Below are 18,948 nucleotides of genomic sequence, written 5' to 3' on the forward strand. Positions count from 1 at the left end.
GCTTTCACGTGCGGTCCAAATTTTGAGAACATTGGATGAATAGGTTTGATAAAGGATTGCTAATTACAATAAGTTGATAATAATAACTTGATAATGAAAACAAAACACCACCATACTTGGTGTTTAAATCATAAATAGTTTAAAAATATTTTTCGTTTTTCCTTCCAACCAAATGCAACGTGTTTTATCATCTCTCCAAGCATGGAAAGCAGAGATTGCAATGAACCCGTGAACGCAACGAGTTCCTTCCAACATGGCGGCCCCGCGTAGGAATTTAATGCAGAGCGTAAGTGAGAAATAATCAGTTATCATCTCCATTAACCTGACCTTCGCCAACGTGGACGTATTTGTTTGTTTCCTCGTTTTGGTGCAGTTCTGTGTCCTGCCGTGATGCTAGTGCTAACTCATTTAGTTGAGCTTAAGTAAGCGTTTGCTAACAGTTAGCGAGCTAGTTCAGGTATTCTAGTTGCCTTTTAGTAGTGTGCTGTATCAGGGTCTAATCGTCAGAAGTAGGCGATATTAATAAAAAGAATTTAAAAAAAAAGAATACTAAAAAGAAGAAGGGGTGGCCGTTGTACCTGTGTGATCAGCGGGTCTCCCACACACCTTGGGATAATTAGCTTACCGTGTAATCGGCTAACTGACTTCTACGTAAAGAACTCGCTGCTAACAAGTGACTGGTTCCAGTTGGGGTTTTTTTTTTTTACCAATTGTTAGGCGTAGAAAATTTAAGTAAATTAGTGTTTTGATAACTAATAGAATATCTTAATGAAAATGGGTAATTGCATGTCCTCTATCCCATGTTAATGACACTTGTGCGTCCCCTGTCCCCAGGAGGAAGCCCGATTGTAATATTGAAAGCTAAACCGAAGCAGTTTTATCCGTGCACGTCACGTTCAAGTCCATTCAATAAGAAATGTATACAGAGTTATTGGTGTGACCAACCCTACGATGCGAAAACCACAGAAAAGTTTCCAAAAACTCCTTCTGCTGAAAGAACCATCCAACAAGAACCAGGCTCCGAGTGAGCAGCCATCTGGCTCGACCAAGTTGGCCAAGGGAAAGCAGAGGGGGGAGAAAAGTAAAGCGACCAAAAGCGACAACAAGCAACAGACTGAAAACTGCGGGGCAGGTTGTTGTGGCCAGCAGCCGCACATTGGAAACGCACTAAACTGGGGAAACCTGCACAAAGGTTGAGAGAGGAAGGAGCCCACCTGTGGAAAGAAGACACAAAGTTAATGACATGCAGAAAACTTCTGGCGTTTTACAAAAGTCAGGCGGATTTACTTTTCTAAAATTACACTTCTTTATCTTGTCCAAACAAAACAGTGACACTGACATTCTTCCATCCTTTGAAAAGTGATAGATAATTGGAAGCTCTCCATAGGAGGGAAAAATTGATTGCTGCTTTAATGTTTTGAAACGTTTTAGCAAAGGGTATATTGCTTTTGCAGTTCCTAGTGTCACCCCCTGTAATTCTGTGATGAATTTAAACAAATTATGCTGCACGTTCAAGTTAACTTGTAAGAGAAACTCTATACAGATCCCTATTTATGGTGTAGGGACTTTTTGTAATTCCTTTTGGGTTTTTTTATTTTTTTTTTTGCAGCATCAGAGCTGGACAGATGCCCTGCCGCTGTGTCAGATGTGTGGGGTTGGCACAGCAACCAACTGCGTGTATGGCCCTGATGGTAAAGGAACTCAGAGCCACCCCAATGAAGATGGACACCTCAGATTCAGGTAGGGCCCACGTTCAGGACAGAGAATAAAGACTCTGTTACACGTGGACAGGCGACTCACACGCTTCTATTCACACTCCAGGTTGGGATAGAGACACGGGCACATTACACCTACGCATACTGCAAAATACAATGGCAGTATTATCAGTAGCAACTACAAGAAGAAGTGCTCCTTTGTTTGTTGTGTTTGACTGAACATCGTGCAATAAATGAAGGGAATAAAACGTGATGTGCTAAATTTTGAATTTATGAAACAAGTAGTTGGTTTACAGCTCTGGCATGTGCACTAGGGCGGTAGACGGTCTGTGCAGACACTGATTCCTGGCCAGGACACGGACGTCCACAGAGAGTCTGTTCAGGATGGCCACCGCGTCTGTTGACCTGTTTATATACGTAGAAAGCTCACTAGATGTGGAGGCCAGATCCTATGGAGTGGTTTTGGATAATAAATATTGTGTAGCATCATGTTTGTTGTGTTCTTTTCACCAATCAGAGCCGAAGATGGATGTTTCCTGTACGGGGTTTTTAACGGCTATGACGGCAGCAGAGTGGCTAATTTTGTTTCCCAGTGTCTGACCGCTGAACTGCTACTAGGACAGATCAACTCCAATCACACCGACAGCGATGTACGCAGGATCCTCACACAGGTCTGCATTTGTTTAGAGGACATGTTGTTACGTGTTAAAGATCATGAAGCAGAAGTGTTAATGTTATAGTAGCTCTCATATACGCATCGTCTCCCTCCCTTAGTGAGCCAGTCTCTCCAGTCTCTCATATGATATCTCACTTGACTTTTGCAGAAAGTCCCAGAACTCTTATATCTGCTGTGAGGAGAGAAGAGCAAGGATAGGAAGGTCATTTATTTTAAGATCTATTAATCCTTCTATGAATAATACGAGTGAGGATGACGGCCTTTTTCAGAGCAGAGCTGATTTATTCTTCCCCATTAGCTCCCACAAAGTGACCACTAGTCATCTTGTGATTCACTAAACCAACACACGAACGGTTGCAATCAGATCAACCAATAAATCTAAAACGCAGGAAAGAAGAGCAAACTTGAAAACAAACTATCAAAATAAGAACTTAAAAAAAAAAAAAAAAAAGACATCTTGGCAGATCCTTCAACATGGAGGGCTGCAGTCACTTCCAGATTGTTCCAACGAGCTTATGAGACTTAGTGACCTTCCAGAGTTTGACTGATGAATTTTGAATACGTTTTTGCAGTCACTTCTTTGAGGCAAAACCTGTTATTCAAATGTTACCAAGATGGTAGCTCAACAAGACGGGTTCACACATAAATCCTGCTTATTCGAGGCTGTTAAATTAGTGAATCTACTTTACATATTTGCACATACAGTACTGTCTACATGTCCTACCAGCTTCTGCTCAAAGTCTTATACATTTGTCAGTAGATGGGGTCTTTCATGCTGTTTCCATGGTTACTGTGTACGGTTCTAAAAACAGAAATGTGCTGCTAACTAGAGGGTTTTAAAGCCTTTGTCCGTGTCTCTATACATAAACATATGTATGTTATGTGAGGCTTCTTAAACAATTCAAGTTCTTTTACAATTTAGTTCCAGTTGTGGCAACAAAGCTTTAAATAGTCACAACTAAATATGTAGAAATCGGCATAGTAGTAGATGAGTTCATCTCTTCCCTGCTAAGACACTGGGAATATCACAGACAAAATCACACACACACACACACACACTAATAATGAATATTATATGTGCAGTACATTTCATGGTGCTCAGAGTTTATGTAGGAGCTTAAAGCTATGTGCATTGAATATGAAGAATATACAGTGTTTCCCATAGGTTGAGCTTAATTAAGTCGGTCAAGTGCCGACCAGCATTGCATTTACCAGCTAGCGTAAGCAAGGAAGGTAGTTTACTCCGGTGTGGATGCTGTAATGCATCTGAATACAAAGTACCTGGCGTGCTAAGAACCCGGGATGTTTATCTGGGCTGAGGGACACTGCCGAGTAGCTTCCACTCTCGATTACATCCATTTCTACAATATGAAAACATGGACTTTCTGTTGTTGTCTGGTTCCAACACTATGCTCTCTACATTTGTGTGTTTGTTGCTGCAGGCCTTTGACGTGGTGGAGAAGAGCTACTTCAAAACTATCGACGATGCCCTGGCGGAGAAGGCTCACCTGTCCAACTTCCTCCCACCGCACAATGAGGTGCACACACAAACCTCAACGCAGCCTATGCACAGATTAAGTAGAAAGCGAAGACGCTGAGTTCTCTGTTTGGTTTCTGTAGCAACCGCCGATTTGGGCATTAGTTTGAGCTAATGCTCAGCCAGTTGAGAGTCTACTTGTTATGTTGTAATGGTCCAATCCGCCGATTTCTCTTCTGCTCTTCTGTTTCTCTCTGCTTAATTCAGCTCTGATATTGCTACTGGTGTGGGCATATTTGTCAGCCACTCTTTGTTGCAATGAGAGGTTTCATTAACAGGATCTAGTAATAAGCTCTCACACGTCTTGCTTATCTGCTTCTTTATGCTCTCATCTCCTCCTGCTCTCACCGACTGATTATCTCACCTCCTGCGTGTTTTCTTTTGTTCCTCTTTGCCTCCCTTTCCTAATTTTTCCCCACTGCCTTTTATCTTGCCTCTTGCCACTTTTATTTCTCACCTGCTCTTTATCATTTGTCTCATTTTCTGTTATTTTGGTCCGATGTTTTTTTCTTTTCCTGCTCCCGTATCCTTCTCACCACTCACTCCCATCTTTTTTTTTTTTTTTTTTCTGTCTCCCTTATTAGAATGTGCCATTCCATCAGCTTTCCACTCAGAATCAGAAGGTGCAGGACCGACTGAAGGAGTTGGAGCAGGAGGTGTCAGGAGGAGCTACAGCTGTGGTTGCACTGATCCTCAACAACAAGCTCTACATCGCCAATGTTGGTATGGACACACACAGTGATCTTTGCATCCATATCTGTATAGGATCATAGAAATGGTGACGTTTTCATCCCAAGGTTCAAGTCCGATGCAGATCCCTCGTAACCACAAAACACAGTTATAGCACTGGACTCAAGAAATATGCTTTGCCTTGTCAGTAGCACTTAGGAATGACTAGCTTTCCACCAGTAGATGTCAGGCTTCAGTCAGTTTTGGGTTTGGTCACTCTTTGAAAGTAATAGATATCACATTCAGCATTAAATTATAGACCATATTGTCTCAGCCATGGTGTAAAAGTAAGTCGGTGGGCTTCTGTACTGCTCTGATCGGGACTTGATTGTTTGTCTCAATTAAATATTAAATTCACAAAAGTAAAACGTGCTTCTACTTCAGGTGTGTTACGTTCCACTGTGTTTAGCAGCAAATATAGGATTTCTAATTTTGGAGATTTGGGTCTGGGGCTGCGTCAGGGCCAGGGTTAATTGCCATAATTGAGGTGAACAGGATTTCTGCGCGATCCCAGAGATACCTGAAGAATAACCGCTCATCAAGAGTTAAAGCCTTCTTACCTTCACGATTGAGTTGTAGGTATAAGCCTTAAATAAATACAATATTATTCAAACTGGTGAACTTTTGCATGTTACATTTTGTTTAAAAACCTGAACTGTTTTGTGTGAGGCAGACAAACTAATCATGATGGGCTCCAGTATTTATTTTCTCCCTGCCATCTGCCTGAGGGAGACGTATCTCACTATGGCCGCCACTGAAAAGGTCCTAATACTCCAACCTGTAGTTATAATAGAATCGTGTGTATTAGAGAAGCCGTGAGTTAAAAGGCTAATGCCCAGGGTGGATGTAAAGAGGCGTATGGGCCCCTCAATGTGGCCTATTGGATTTTAGAAGACATCACCAGGCCTTTCCAGAAGTTATTAGGAGGTGGGGGTGTTCTGGCCTTGAATCGAGCTTCTGCTCAGTGGCCTGCAAATGTTCATATAAAATGGAATTAGTCATTGATCTTTCCCTGGTCAAATAATGTCAGCAAGTGGCTACGTCGGCCAGTGAATAATAGTTAGCTTTTTTAAAGGGACCACAGTATCGTAGCTGATTAACTGGCAGAGGTTTGAGCCCGTGAGTCGCACCACAGCGCAAGCGGGCGTGTTTTATGTCTTTGCATCATTCATAGGTGTAAATACAACTGTGGGTTAGAAAATCAAATAGCTACAGTAAATGGAGAAAGGTTCAGACAATTGAGCGAACACGAAATCAAAAAACGTCCTATTTCATTTTAGTGAAAAGTGCTGAATTATAACTTCACCAGTTCACTTCTCATATATGTCTGTCTGTGGTTTCAGGTACCAACAGGGCACTGTTGTGCAAGTCCAGCAGTGATGGCCAGAACCAGGTTGTCCAGATCTGCCGACCCCACAGCACCGACAATGAGGATGAGCTGCAGAGACTGTCTGCGCTGGGTGAGACACACACACACACACGCACACGAACAGCGAGATGTTGGAGTTTGGAAGCGGAAAGCTAATATCTTACTGTAGGTTGACGGAGACATTAGCACAGATGACGTAGAGACATTCTTGTCCATCCGTCCATAGAGGTCAGTCGAGCTATTGCTCCAGTATTAGGGGTTGTGTGTTTACCGGGAAACACATAGACTGTGATTAGCTTTGCAGAAGCTGCATTAGGTGCAGCCTGGCAGCTGTAATAATACAGCGGGGAATTAGCTGCGTTGTGTGCCAGCGTTTTACACCAAACCATTAGATCAGGAGGCAGAGCTCTGTCTGTGTTTGTGCTCTCGCTCCATTTCTCTTTCTCTGCCGTCCGGGGGTCGTTTAATCATTTTTGTTATTCGGGCCTTTCTCTGAATGATTTAAATGAAATGGCAGCCATCCACCCAGCTGAAGGTGACCTCTCCCCTCATATTTCCATCTACTTCCCAAACACATGTATGCTCCCCTCCCTGCTTCTCACCCGCTGGTCCTGGTTCTACTTATTATTTTATTTCATTGTTGTATTGCTGGAAATTTCCCCACTGTGGGACAAATTAAGGTTTGTCGTATCTTATGCTGTCCTTCCCCATGGAGGACCCCCGGCCCCCGTCTTCCTCAAGCACACCCCCTTTTCCCCTGCGTCTAACGTCTCCCCTGTCCTTTAGGTGTGGATCCAGCTCGTGTAAAACAGGCGGGGCAGATAGCAGGTCAGAGCAGCACCAGGAGACTTGGGGACTACAGGGTCAAATTCAACTACAATGAAATTGACCTGCTCAGGTGAAGCCACAATTCCCGATTACAGATACACATACTGATCCTACATGTATCGTACTGCACAGAGAAACTTCAAATTCGAATACTCTTTGGGTAATGCCCTGCTAGCTGATGCTAAGCTAAGCCATTGTCTTCTTTCCCCTTTAGCAAGCGACCAAAAAGGCCCATTTCCCGATATGTTGGAAGTGTTTCCTTTAGGATCTGTGTTAAGAGTAACTGGGGCAGCTAATAAAATATTCTGATGTACTGTCCTCTCTTGTACATGGGAGTCTCTGTCTCCATTTTAGGGTCTTTATTATCGGATCGGACTCACTTCCAGCCCTGTCTGTACCACAGTGGAGCCTCTTAAAATCCCATGACCCACAACCTCCTTTGCTCACACTTCTCATTTCCTGTACCTGTGTGCTGTTCGGGCCAAGCAAAACAGTCTCACGTACCTAGGAGTCATTCCAATTATGATCCTCAATAAAACACACAATCGAATCTTTATAGAATTTCCTTCTTGGTGCCATCAAAGAGAGTGCAGGAAATTTGATGTGGACAAAGTAAAAGCGATTCTTTGGAGCTACAGTATGAGATTAGCTGGGTTTATTGTGTTTAGGTCAGGTGCACTTATGTCTCTCTTTTCGTCTTAGTTCTTTTAGTCTCGCTCCCATATAAATTTCACAACTTTTTCCACTTCGTTCATCTCTTCCTGTCCCTGCTCTTTTTTTTTTTTTTTTTTGGTCTTCCGCTCTCTTCTATATTAATTTTTACCCTCTCGTATCTGATCTTCTGTCCGCCTCCACCACAAGTGCGGCCAAGGCGGGACCAATCATTGCAGAGCCAGAGATTGACAGCAGCCAGACTTTGGATGGTGTGACGGGCTTCTTGTTACTGATGTCAGAAGGTCTAATCAGCGCCCTTGAGTCTGCCCACGGCCCTGAGCAGGCCAATCAGGTTAGTCGTGTGTCACACGCATTTTCTTCCCCAATTCAACCACTTTCCTTCCTTCCTATGCCTCCTGTTATTTTCTGTTACCGTTGTGTTACTGATTGTTGTCTAGACCCTGTTTTGGCCCATTATCAGTTTCAGTTTGTTGTTTCCTTTTACTCACTTCTATTTTCAGTCCAGTGCTTCTTTTTCTCTACTTCATCTTCTTTACTTCCTGAATCTTTCTTGTTCTTGCTGTTTCCTCTTCCGGTCCATTGTAGGAAATCGTTGCCATGGTAGCAGCAGAGTTGGCCCAGCAGACCAGTCTGGAAGCAGTGGCTCAGTCGGTGGTGGAGCGCGTTAAACGGCTGCACCATGACGTGTACGTGTCCGGCCGTCAGAGGGCGGCCCACTGCTCCCGGCATGAGGACATGACCCTGCTCATCCGCACGCTCAACTACCCGCTAGCTGACGGAGTGCTCACACCCACACAGGGTAAGGAAGGGCATTCTGGGATGGGTTCATGTTTCATCGAAAGTCTGTGCAGGAAACAGACCTCTGCACTGGCTGTATCAATGGCAATACACCTAAAACTTTTAGAATTCAGAAGCACATGTTATTCAAATCCAGACTGGTAACAGTCTTTCTGGCTTGCCCCTCGTAAAGGATTTTGAGGATTTTAGCACTGTTAAGAAGCTAGAATAATAATATCGATTCTATTGAAATTTTGAAGGTCCGTTTCTTAGACACGGGTTAAATCTCCCCCCCCCTGCGCTGACAACTCCACGCCAGTAAATAACAGTAGCTACACTCCTAAAGAAGTCTTACAATAATACTCGGGTTATGCGTGTCTCGGCAGCCAGCCTTCACAAAAAAGAAAACAAAGGTTTTCAAAGGCGTTGCCAAGAATACCACAGGGAGCCAGAATAACAATGTCAAGGAAGAAATTACTCATTTTACTTCAGGTTCCCAAGCTGCCCATTTTGTGCTGCTGTAGTAGTATAGTTATACTGTTTTTTTGTGTTTTTTTGTTATTTGAGAATAGTACTTGATCGCAAAACCGTTGAACAATGAACAGGACTCCAGAACTGCATGGTTTCGTTACTTTCTCCGTTCCATTCTTCTGTTCCAGGTGGGCGTATCTACCCTGTGTCTGTGCCCTACTCTAATAGTCAAAGCACCAGTAAAACCAGTGTCACCCTGTCTCTGGTCATGCCCTCCCAAAGCACCCTCACCAATGGAACCAACACTGCCTCAACCCTGGAAGAAGGGACCCCCACACCAGGGTGAGCTGGCTTTGCCTCCTGTCCATGCTTGTTTTTTACTGCTGTGTTGTTTGTGGATTTTTACTTGGGGTAAGCTTGATTTTTTTTTACAACTCTGCGTCTTTTCTGCTGCTCCGCACACTTTTATATCGTTCCGTTCTTGCTTTTTGCTTCATAAACTTGATCTTCACTCCCTTGTCCCATCACGAATGTGTTTGCTTTCCTTTGTTATGTCTCCACACGTGCACTTTGCTGTAAGGTTTTATCTTGGGTGTATTTTAGATCAACAAGGCTTCTACTCCCACATCTATTCCTTGCTGTATTTGTTTTTATGTAAGCTTCACGGCCCGTTGTCCCTCCACCGCTGCTTATTTATTTGTACACTTGGTTTTCACTCCCCCCACCGTTCTGCAGCTGTGTATGCTGTGTTAAGAGTCCGATCAAGTACAGCTGCTGTTTCAATATTGAACTTTCCCATAAGCACTGTGCACCACAGACAATAGCTGTTCGCCTATTTAGTAAAGTATAGAGCTTCGATTACGTTGGCGTTGGACAGAAACAAATTACGCAGCATAAATGCTGCTTAAATGTTTTAAAAAGGAAGTGCTTCCCTGCTTGTGACTACATGCTTTTTCCAGCCTGTACAGCGCAGCACTGTAGTACCAAGTTACATGCCAACCGAGTTGTGGTTTTTTTAAATTTTTAAATTTTTTATTTTTTATTTTTTTGTCCCAAGTGGTCCCACGCATTACTTTTCAGATCGTGGTCATAAACATTAGCTTCTCACCGTTTGAAAAGACTTGATGTGTGCTTGGGATTTACTGGCCCACCCCTGATAATTCCAGAGACATTTGTGCACTTTTATCCATTTTTCTTGCCCTTTGCTTAATTTTACTGTCTCCTCCTCCTTTATGACTTCCACTCGTCTTGTCTGTCTTTCACTGTCTGACTCACGTCTATATTTGTCTTCCTCTTGGGCCCCGACTTGCCAATATCCGTTATGTGTCCTGCGCTCTCTCCTTGGTCTGCTCCTTTAGCACACTGCTCCCCACTACCTGCCAAACGTCTGGTAACATCCTGCAGCCCATAATTGAACTTCCTCTCTCCCCACTCCCCCCTCTTCCCCAATCCACCTCCCTCTTCTCTTTTTCCACTACCCCTCCACCCCCACATCCTCTCCCTCTCTCTACCTCTCTTCTTTGTCTCTCGACCCGCAATACGGACCCCTTTCTCTCCTCTTATGCCCCCCCCACATCTTTGTCCTCTATTCCAACTCTCATATCCGTCTCCTCCTCTACCTCCACCCTCCCCAACCACCCACCTCCCTCCCCCCACTCCTTCAATTCCTGCACTCTCCCCAGCAGTCAGAGCCCAACAGCCACCCTCCAGTCCACCAACACGCAGACGCAGAGCTCCAGCTCCAGCTCGGGAGACGGAAGCCTGTTCCGCCAGAGAGGCAGTCAGGCGGCGCAGCCGGACGAGACGGGCCGAGTCCCACCCTATGTGGACTTCAGTCAGTTTTACCGCCTGTGGGGCAGCGACCACAGTGATGGCCAGAGCACCCAAGGAGGACTGGGACCCCAATGAGGAGTGTGCAAGGTGTCAGTTGGATTTCTTGCAGCACGAAAGCACATGAATTGTGAAAGGACAAAGATTTTAAGACTGGGCTGACTGATGAAATTTTATCAATATATCCATAACTCAAGTAAGTGACCTAAAGGTGCATGGGGACTCATAGAGGAAGGACTGGGGTTTTAAAGGACTTGCTATCCAGCGCTGGCTGAAGCAAAGGGGCAAAGAACGACCCCAAAAATGATGTTTGCTCTTCCGCAATAGATGCTGGTTATGACTGATTGTGAATACATGTAATCAAGATTGTAGCCGTATTGTCAAATGTAAAAACATGTACTGTACGTGCAAACAGGAATCTCGCCAGACTTTGTGGAGCTGAGAATGATCGCATACTGTAACGCCTTAAAATAGAATGAATGGATGTGTTTGAAAGTCCTTTTTTTTTTATTTCTAATACAAATATATCATTCGAAAGGAATCAGTAGGCTCTCTAGCTTTCTCTTTCTTTTAACACATATCTGATCATTGTAATTAAAGTTGCTGCTTTAATTTGGATTGTAGCTTTTCGTTTAAGAACACCAGCATGTTTATGTTGGGAAATGGCGAAATGACGGGGGACTCACGCAAGAACATGGGGAAGCCAAAAACCATCACGCTGTGCGTGTATTTATGAATATGTGTCATTTTAATCATTCGCTGAGCAGTAAAGTCTCAATGCTCGAACACAACGTACAAACTCAGCTTCATGAGATATCATGGCAAGACTGAGCTACACTGTGATGAGAATGTCATGAGATCTGGCTTATTAGAAGTGGTTCTGGACCAGTAACTTAAAGTGTACCGTAGCTATGATTCCTTAATTGTGAATCGTGGTGTGGTCTTTCAACGTGACAAGGAAGAGGGATGGAAGAAGACCTCTACTGCACCTCGGCAGCACGGCATTGATGGATGGGGAATGTGGAAGCGTGCGCGCCAGCCAACCGCGTTCAGTAACGCTGTGAAGTAAAAATATAATCGGCCATCATGTGGTGAGCGAGGGTGGCGAAAGGAAGAGTCGGCTGGTTGTTGGACCAATTGGAGCCATCCATCAAAGTCAAAGGGAACCATGATTGTTTGATTTTGTTGTTACAGGGCTCACATACTGGCTCAGTCCACCACCTTTTTTTTTTTTTTATATTTACACCGATTGTTCATTGTATTTCAGGATGCAGAATTGTTCTCTCTCAAAGTCTGTTCCTCACAGTGTTTTGCTGGTTTTCAGAATAACTTTGAGGAAACTCACATTTTCATGCACACTACTAGTGACTGATATAGAAATGTGCCAGCTATTTTACTCCTTGGCATGTTGTAGAACAGAAGTGCATAAGGATGCTGAAACACCGGTTTCTCTCCTTTGGGACAGAAATAGCCCATTCCCATCCCCCCCAGCACATTATTGCACTGTCTGCTTTTGGCCAGTCTGTTCGTACCATCATCCCTCAGCCCCTTTAACCTTACAAGTCAAAAGTTAGGAAATCTCATTCCCTACATTAACTTCCCACTGCCACGAAACCCTAATTGGCTTAGCCAGGAAAGCGATTAGCATCAGGCACACAAAGGGAAAGGAATACACGGAATAACTCTTTTCACATGAGACCCTCAAATCACCAGTTGGAGCTGCAGAGTGTTGCTTAGCATCGAAGCAGGCGCAGGGCACATTTGTAAGTGCTCGTTTTCAGGGTAATGAGTGTTTTCCTCCCGTTTGAAACATGGAGTGATTATGCAAAAGTGGGTTCAATTAACTTCATCGTGCCTTTGTAGAAAAGAGAGGGGCGGGTAAAAACAAAGAGGGGGGGGAAGTGAATTATGAGAATGTCAACTGATCTGTGTACCGGCTCTGACAGTAGCATCCCACCCATGAGCCATTTTGGGGGGTAGCTTGAATCTGCGTTGTCTCGGTCATATTTGATCATCATGCCGATATTAATCTAAACAGATTTGCAGCAGTACCGGGCGGAAGTGAAGCATATTCTGGAAACACACTGTGTAGCACAGAACATGTCCTGCTGTGCTGTAATAGACGATCTCACACGAAGGCCGATAAAATGAGCATGGCCTCGAACGTTCCCTCTATGCCCCTCTATGTGTTTAACTCTGTCTTAATATATTTAAAGCTTCAGTCGGGAATCGAACAAACATTATGCAACGTGACTCACTAAAAAGGAAGCCGGTTGTGTAGCATAGCATTTGAAAGACAAGTTTGACATTTTCTAGTCTAAACACTCACCTTTGCACAGGTCTATGCCTGTTGGTTTTAAATAACTTGTTACTGGTGGGTATTTGACAAGTTACTCACGTAATCTCTACATTGTGAATGAAACTACAGTAAGAAATAGTAAGTGCACTGGTTCTTGTGTGTGAGTGTGTGTGAGTGTGGCCAATGAACTTATCCGTGTAATAACTACAATACTACAAATTCCTGGACCAGTAGTGAAGTCAAACCTGCTGTTCTAGTCTTTCTTACAGTGCGTCCACAAAGTATCCACTCAGAGCTTAATTTTGAGATGTGAATACCTATGTATACTTGTGTTTTTTTTGTTTTGATTTTGTTTAAGCTTTCAAATAAACTTCCTTCACCTTGTCTTCATGGGGTGAATTTTGAGGAAAAATAATGAATTGCATCCATTTTGGGATAATGTGGAAAACGTTATGTGCTTGTACTTTCTGGATTCACTGTATTTTATAACAACTTTTTTTTTTTTTTTTTATTAGCGTTCAGGTGTTTTTTCTTTTAACGTTCTTCTTTTTGACTTCTTTTTAATATTATTTTTAGATTCTTTCCATGTGAACGTTAATAGCTTTTCCACACCACAATCAGGGTATCAGCTCTGCCGTTTAATTTCCTCAGCAATTTCCTTTTACAGTCGGATTTCGGGAAGTTGACCCTATAACAATGATTAACATTTTATAAACTGATCACGTTTAATTCAAACATTTTTGATCTTTAAAGTTACTGGCAACTTTCTATCATGTTAACGTTGTATAAATAAAGTATGAGAAGCTACTTCAATTGTGTTGAAGGACAGTGCTTATGAAATTGTGAGCCTCACGAAATGAAATTGCATTTGATTTCATCAACTGTTAAAATAGGAGGGAATCCTCAAAAAATCCTGTGTATTTTATAAAAAAAAAAAAAAAAAAAAAAAAAGCAACGCTGCGGTGAACATCAAATTAATATATGCTTATATTTTATTCCAATAAAATTGAAATTGAAAAATGATTTGTTTTGCTGTTTGTTTCCGTAAGACCATCAGATGGCAATGTGGAGCTGGATATCCTGATGTAGCACTTCGTAGCCTCAGGTTCAGGTTCATTGGATTTTGGCAGCACAGTGCCCAAATGGTTAAATATTCAGCCAGGCTTATTTGCCATGACACTAAACAACCAGGAAACGTTTTAATATTGTGCAAGACAACGATTGCACCCCTTTTTTCTTCAGCCGACTCAGGAGTCAGTAGACCACAAAAACATTAAAAAGGAGCAAGACAGGCAGTTACTGTTATGGTTTTTATTTTATTTTTATTCCCAGTGTGGACTTAAAATGTAACCAACTCTAGGATGTGCTTGCAAACTGGGTGTGTTTACACCTTAAACACACCCAACAAGCCAAACTATGTGTGGACTGTGTGTGTGTGTGTGTGTGTGTGTGATTTGTCTCACCATTAATGGCTGAGCTCATTAGTGTCACCTGGAAAAAAAAAAAAAGAATCCAGCCACGATCCAACAGACAGGAGGTGGTTTACCTGGAGCTGGACTGCTGACTCTATTTCATATTGGGCTGCACAGGACAACAACGGGTAGACAAAAGTGTGCAAGGTAAATAACGCCGTTAATTGCAAGCCGCAAGCTAAACTGTTGCTGTGGAGAAAGGGGTGAGCTCTGTGTGTTAGTGTGTAAACAGATGCAGGCGTGACAGCATGTCTGCCACTATTTTGGCAGTGGAGGAGAAACGCTGTGATCTCTACTCTCTCAAGTGTCTGCAAATCCTACTGCGAGCGTAATGAAGTCTGACTGCTTTGTCTCTCCGAGTAAACCCCTCTGCAGAAGTTTACGTTTCTTTACATGCAGCCTTTCTGTCGGGAACTAGTGACTTTTAAAGGCAGTGCTGCACAGAAACGTGTCCAGTGGTGATGTTTGTTGTTGGAAGCACTGGATCCGGAGAAGTACTTTTAGAGTGAAAGCAAAAGGAAAAAACCTCCAGCGTACAAAACAGGCAGTTGAGAATATGAATCGGCATGAATGTCTTGTCATGATGAATCAAACTGTGTTATTGAATATGGGAACCACACAGTTCCTCCTAAGGCTGAGGGGTTTCTGTTGTTGTACGATAAACTACACATGCACGCACACGCGCACACACACGCACACACAGGTCTTTCGGTCTGTTGGTTTGTCTTTACTTGGCTGTTTTTTGGGGAGTTAATCTGACGGACGCTTGGTGCTTGTGGTGTAATATTTAGCCAGTGTTAACATTTCACTTTGTCTGGCATCGGATCAACACATCTTCAGTGTCACCAGAGATTTTTTTGAGTGTAGCATTTGGATGTGTGCACCTATGAACTGTACATTTTCCTCTTGATTTTTTTTTTTTTACATAGCACAAAGTTTTCAGTTTCTCCTGTCAGTATTTCCTCTGGTCATAATGTTATTATTCTAGTCAGGCTGAGATTTGTCCATTACATTTTAAATGTCCAAAAGAGGATTTTTTTTAATTTTTATTTGGACCCTGGCAACTTTCGAATAGCTTTTGAATAGCTCACACCGTTAGTGAAGCCTTGATTGCTCTTTGTCTGCATTTGCTCACCTACCAAAGCTGGTTGAAGTATTCAGTCCTGACTTTTAAACCACTGTGGGTCATTATAGGGGTTGTCTGTCTCATGAAGCAGGATTATTGTGCTTTTTCTGGAAAACACAATAATCCGGGCTGTAGCAACTTCAGGAAACAAACAGAAGTCGCTGAGAGGCTGAGGATGGACCTAAACCAACAAACAAATCCGCTGAGCTTTTAACGCAAATCACTGAGTTCTGTTATTTACGTTTTACACAATATCATGAAAGAAGGGCATTAAAGTAGATACATGCAATGGTAATTTCTTCATCTCAAACTATTTATTGGAACAAAAGCTAGAGGCAGGTACACGACAACAACAAAAAAATGCCAGTGTCTCAATAACTTGTCAGTTGTTAGATGTCGTCTTGGTTTCAGGATGTGAACGGCATGATGAAGAGCTCTGTTTGAATACAAACCGCCATTGAAGCAGGTCGATTCGCGGGTCAGACAGCTGTGATTTCTGCAGTCGATCACCTCGTTAGAGAACGGCCTGTTTTGCACTCAGTGCTGAAACGTTGAACGGTTCATGGGCCTTCAAAAAGTTTAGAGAAGGTTAAATTGAATTTACCTGTAAAGGTTATAGTGCATTTTAGTAGCATCCTGAAATTTCCCCCGAAACTGAAATATCCCTAACTTTTCCAGTAGTTTATGTCAACCCACTCACCCCATCTCATGCAGGCGAACAGGTGCATCTAGAAATCCTCAGTTCTGCTTCTACCAAGTGATCCTATCTCAATAAATACAAAATGGCAAATACTAGCAAGCACACTTTAAATGTATTCCAATGAATTCATAGCTTCTACGAAGGCTGTACTGCTGTCTGCTGATTATTAGACGGCTGTGATTGTGACTGTAATTTCACCAGCAATGTGCAGAATGTTTGCTCATGGAGCTTGTTTCTCGTCTGTTCCAAAAATTGGTGATTTTGTGGCTGGCCAGAGGTCCAGCGTATGAGCCCCCGAATCCTCACTATACCGCGCGGGAGACTTTGCCAGGTTCCAGATTTGATGTGGCTCTAGGTAATTACGAAAACTAACTTCACAGCCACGTTTCATAAAACAGTCATAAAACCTCGGTTGCACTGGATGATGCTGTCAGGCTGATATCAATATTTGATAAAAGGCAGATGCAGCGTGAGATGGGGGGCCTCTGGGACTCCCTGCAATGGCTGCCGACTGCTTACAGGCCGACCAAGGTTGAAGATCTTCAGTCGATATAACGTATGAAGAATGTTACTCCTGGAGGCCTAGTATGCAGTTAAATTCATGGTATGACTAACAAGCTGTGGCTTTGCCAAATGCACTAACCTGGTCATTAAAAAGTAAGTAGGCCATAGGCCTTTGTAAGTGTGACCAGTACCACTGCTGCCAAATAATGAACACCTGGACATCTTGCTCACACGAGTGAACACCCTCCCCTAGGACTTTGTCTGAGAAAAGGGGTCCTAACTGTAACCCGTTACAGTCACGAAGCATTAAAACAACATGGGCCACAAAAAAGGTCGGTTTGACAAACAGTGAAACGAGGTTTATTCCACTGAAAGAAGAGTTGGTAAGGATGAAAAAGGCCCCCGTTTATTTCCACCGTCCCTGTTTGGCCTAACGGGGGCCTCGGGCACGAGTGGTAGTTGTGACAGCTGTGGCATCAAGGCTCTTCAAATCACAGAAAACATGTGCAAGCACATGTTCGTCCCTACAAACTGCCAAAGGCTCAAGAAATTCCCAGACTCTTGCGCCTCCTCGTCTTGTGCAATGGCTCAGTTTGTAGGCTTTGCACTCAAGCTGAACACAATTGCGAAATGGCTGAGAAAAATGTGGGCTTTCGTGATTGGTGCACAATTTTCAGTTTCTAGTGTATGTTTTTGCTTTGGCCCCTAGCAGTAATTCATAACCTGGTAGGTATGATTATAAATGGATAACATGTTGTGCTTTATTTAAGGTGGTGTAGCAATTGCAACCACGCAGATTTTAATCTCTCCCTGATTGTAATTTGTTTGTTGCTTTTATTTTTTAAATTTTACTTAAAAGGGTTTTAAAATGTGGAACCTTATTTGGAGTGTGTGCCCCAGTCTGGCCGTCCCGATGGATTTCCATGGTTACCTAGTATGAACAACCGATCTTTGTGTAATTGTGCTCATGATATCAGTAATGCAGACGTACTGTAAATAGCGAGGCTGCTCCTATAACGCTGACACTTCAAAGTAGCATTTCCAGACACACATTTTTGTCTCAACTGGTGTTTTAAAAAGATAATGTTGCCAATAAATTCACAACTACTACCAAAAAATGGTAGATGGTCTGCGCTTGCACGGCTTTAAGACCTTATTGGTTTTTGTCTTCTTCAAACATACAAAAGAGAATTAAACCCTGAACTATAGCCAGATAGCTCGTAGACAGCTACACTGCTAATGTTTGCTAAGTTAGCGAAACTTTGCTAACCTTTAACCGCCGCCACAATAGAGCTGTGTCTGGAAAAATATATTTTTTTTTAAAAATTCTAAACAGAAAAACGGCTGTCAATCAACAGGCACAACACAAATGTCAAGGTTTCCACTGTTGGATGTAAATTATTATTCAAATTATTAAATTAATTTTTATTTCTTTTATCTTTCTTTTAAATGGGAGTCAAATTAAAAACACTTCTACATAACACAGAGTGATCAGAAGTTATTGTACAACTTGGCAGGGAATGTCCTTAAGGGGACAAGCATCTGTGGAACTGCTGAACAAGTTGCAACGCAGTGTCTACACAGATACAAAAGCTTTTCTCTGTCAAAGTTGCAGTCAGCTGCTCTGGTTCAGTCCATCGTGGCCCTTGGAAAAACCTGAAAACAGGTTTGAAAAAAAAGATGGATGGTGGCGGGTTAAAGGTTTATGGCATTTTTAAATGAATCTGTTGGCTATTAGTGTGGAACTAAAATGGTTTATCATAGTAGCTGAGTTTGACAAATCTCTCTCTCTCATATTTAAAGATGCTCGCTTCAGCCATTGTCCACATCTATAGTGTCGGACATATTTTCTTTTTTATTTTTTGTTGCTAACTACCTACTAGGTGACTAGAGTTGACGATGCACCTGCAGTGCAAAAATTAGAAAACCTTGATAAGGTGTTCAGAGCATCTCATAGTTGAAGACTCCACATAGTTATTTTTTATTTTTTTTGCAGAAACACTACTAGTGTGCTTGCACAAGTGGAGTCATGACCATAAATGTACTAACTGTACATGAGTTAGTGCTGCCGTCATGTGAGAATGACTCTTATTTTTAGTTTTATAACTCGTAAAACGTTTATGTTGGTGTCCGAGTCATAACCACAATTGCTTGTGTGTGTGTGTGTGTGTGGGGGGGGTGCTTATGAAACTCCATTTACCAACTCATTAATCGGTCCCTCAAGGATTTAACTGACTTAA

The 18,948-nt window shown here is 42.7% G+C and overlaps 2 protein-coding genes across 4 annotated transcripts in view; both read left to right on the forward strand.

Annotated features, from left to right (window-relative positions):
- Window positions 1–169: 169 nt before the first annotated feature.
- Window positions 170–13,646, forward strand: tab1 (TGF-beta activated kinase 1/MAP3K7 binding protein 1). Of its 2 annotated transcripts, none has more exons than XM_067497192.1 (11): window positions 170–286; window positions 1,610–1,740; window positions 2,233–2,386; window positions 3,834–3,929; window positions 4,513–4,651; window positions 6,001–6,117; window positions 6,813–6,924; window positions 7,716–7,860; window positions 8,115–8,328; window positions 8,966–9,119; window positions 10,460–13,646. In XM_067497192.1, the coding sequence occupies exons 1-11, from the start codon at window positions 254–256 to the stop codon at window positions 10,683–10,685; spliced, it is 1,521 nt and encodes a 506-aa protein (XP_067353293.1). In that variant the 5' UTR covers window positions 170–253; the 3' UTR covers window positions 10,686–13,646. The 2 variants fall into 2 exon arrangements, with proteins under 2 accessions (XP_067353293.1, XP_067353294.1); XM_067497193.1 differs by having other exon boundaries at window positions 10,463–13,646.
- A 515-nt stretch (window positions 13,647–14,161) lies between these two features.
- Window positions 14,162–18,948, forward strand: part of mgat3b (beta-1,4-mannosyl-glycoprotein 4-beta-N-acetylglucosaminyltransferase b) — a 57,634-nt gene continuing 52,847 nt past the window's right edge. For both annotated transcript variants that reach the window (XM_067497189.1, XM_067497188.1), the window contains exon 1: window positions 14,162–14,525. The gene's annotated coding sequence lies outside the window, so the exon portion shown is untranslated. The remainder of the gene's footprint in view (window positions 14,526–18,948) is intronic.

Source organism: Channa argus, chromosome 3 (genome assembly GCF_033026475.1).
Source record: "Channa argus isolate prfri chromosome 3, Channa argus male v1.0, whole genome shotgun sequence".
Lineage (NCBI taxonomy): Eukaryota > Metazoa > Chordata > Actinopteri > Anabantiformes > Channidae > Channa > Channa argus.

What these genes read in the sequence shown, in the direction of transcription:
- tab1 (XM_067497192.1), top strand. Translation starts at nt 254, where the DNA reads ATGGCGGCCCCGCGTAGGAATTTAATGCAGAGC. An exon ending in GCTCTACATCGCCAATGTTG is followed by an intron (nt 4,652 to 6,000) that starts GTATGGACACAC and finishes CTGTGGTTTCAG; the next exon opens with GTACCAACAGGGCACTGTTG. An exon ending in AGTGCTCACACCCACACAGG is followed by an intron (nt 8,329 to 8,965) that starts GTAAGGAAGGGC and finishes CTTCTGTTCCAG; the next exon opens with GTGGGCGTATCTACCCTGTG.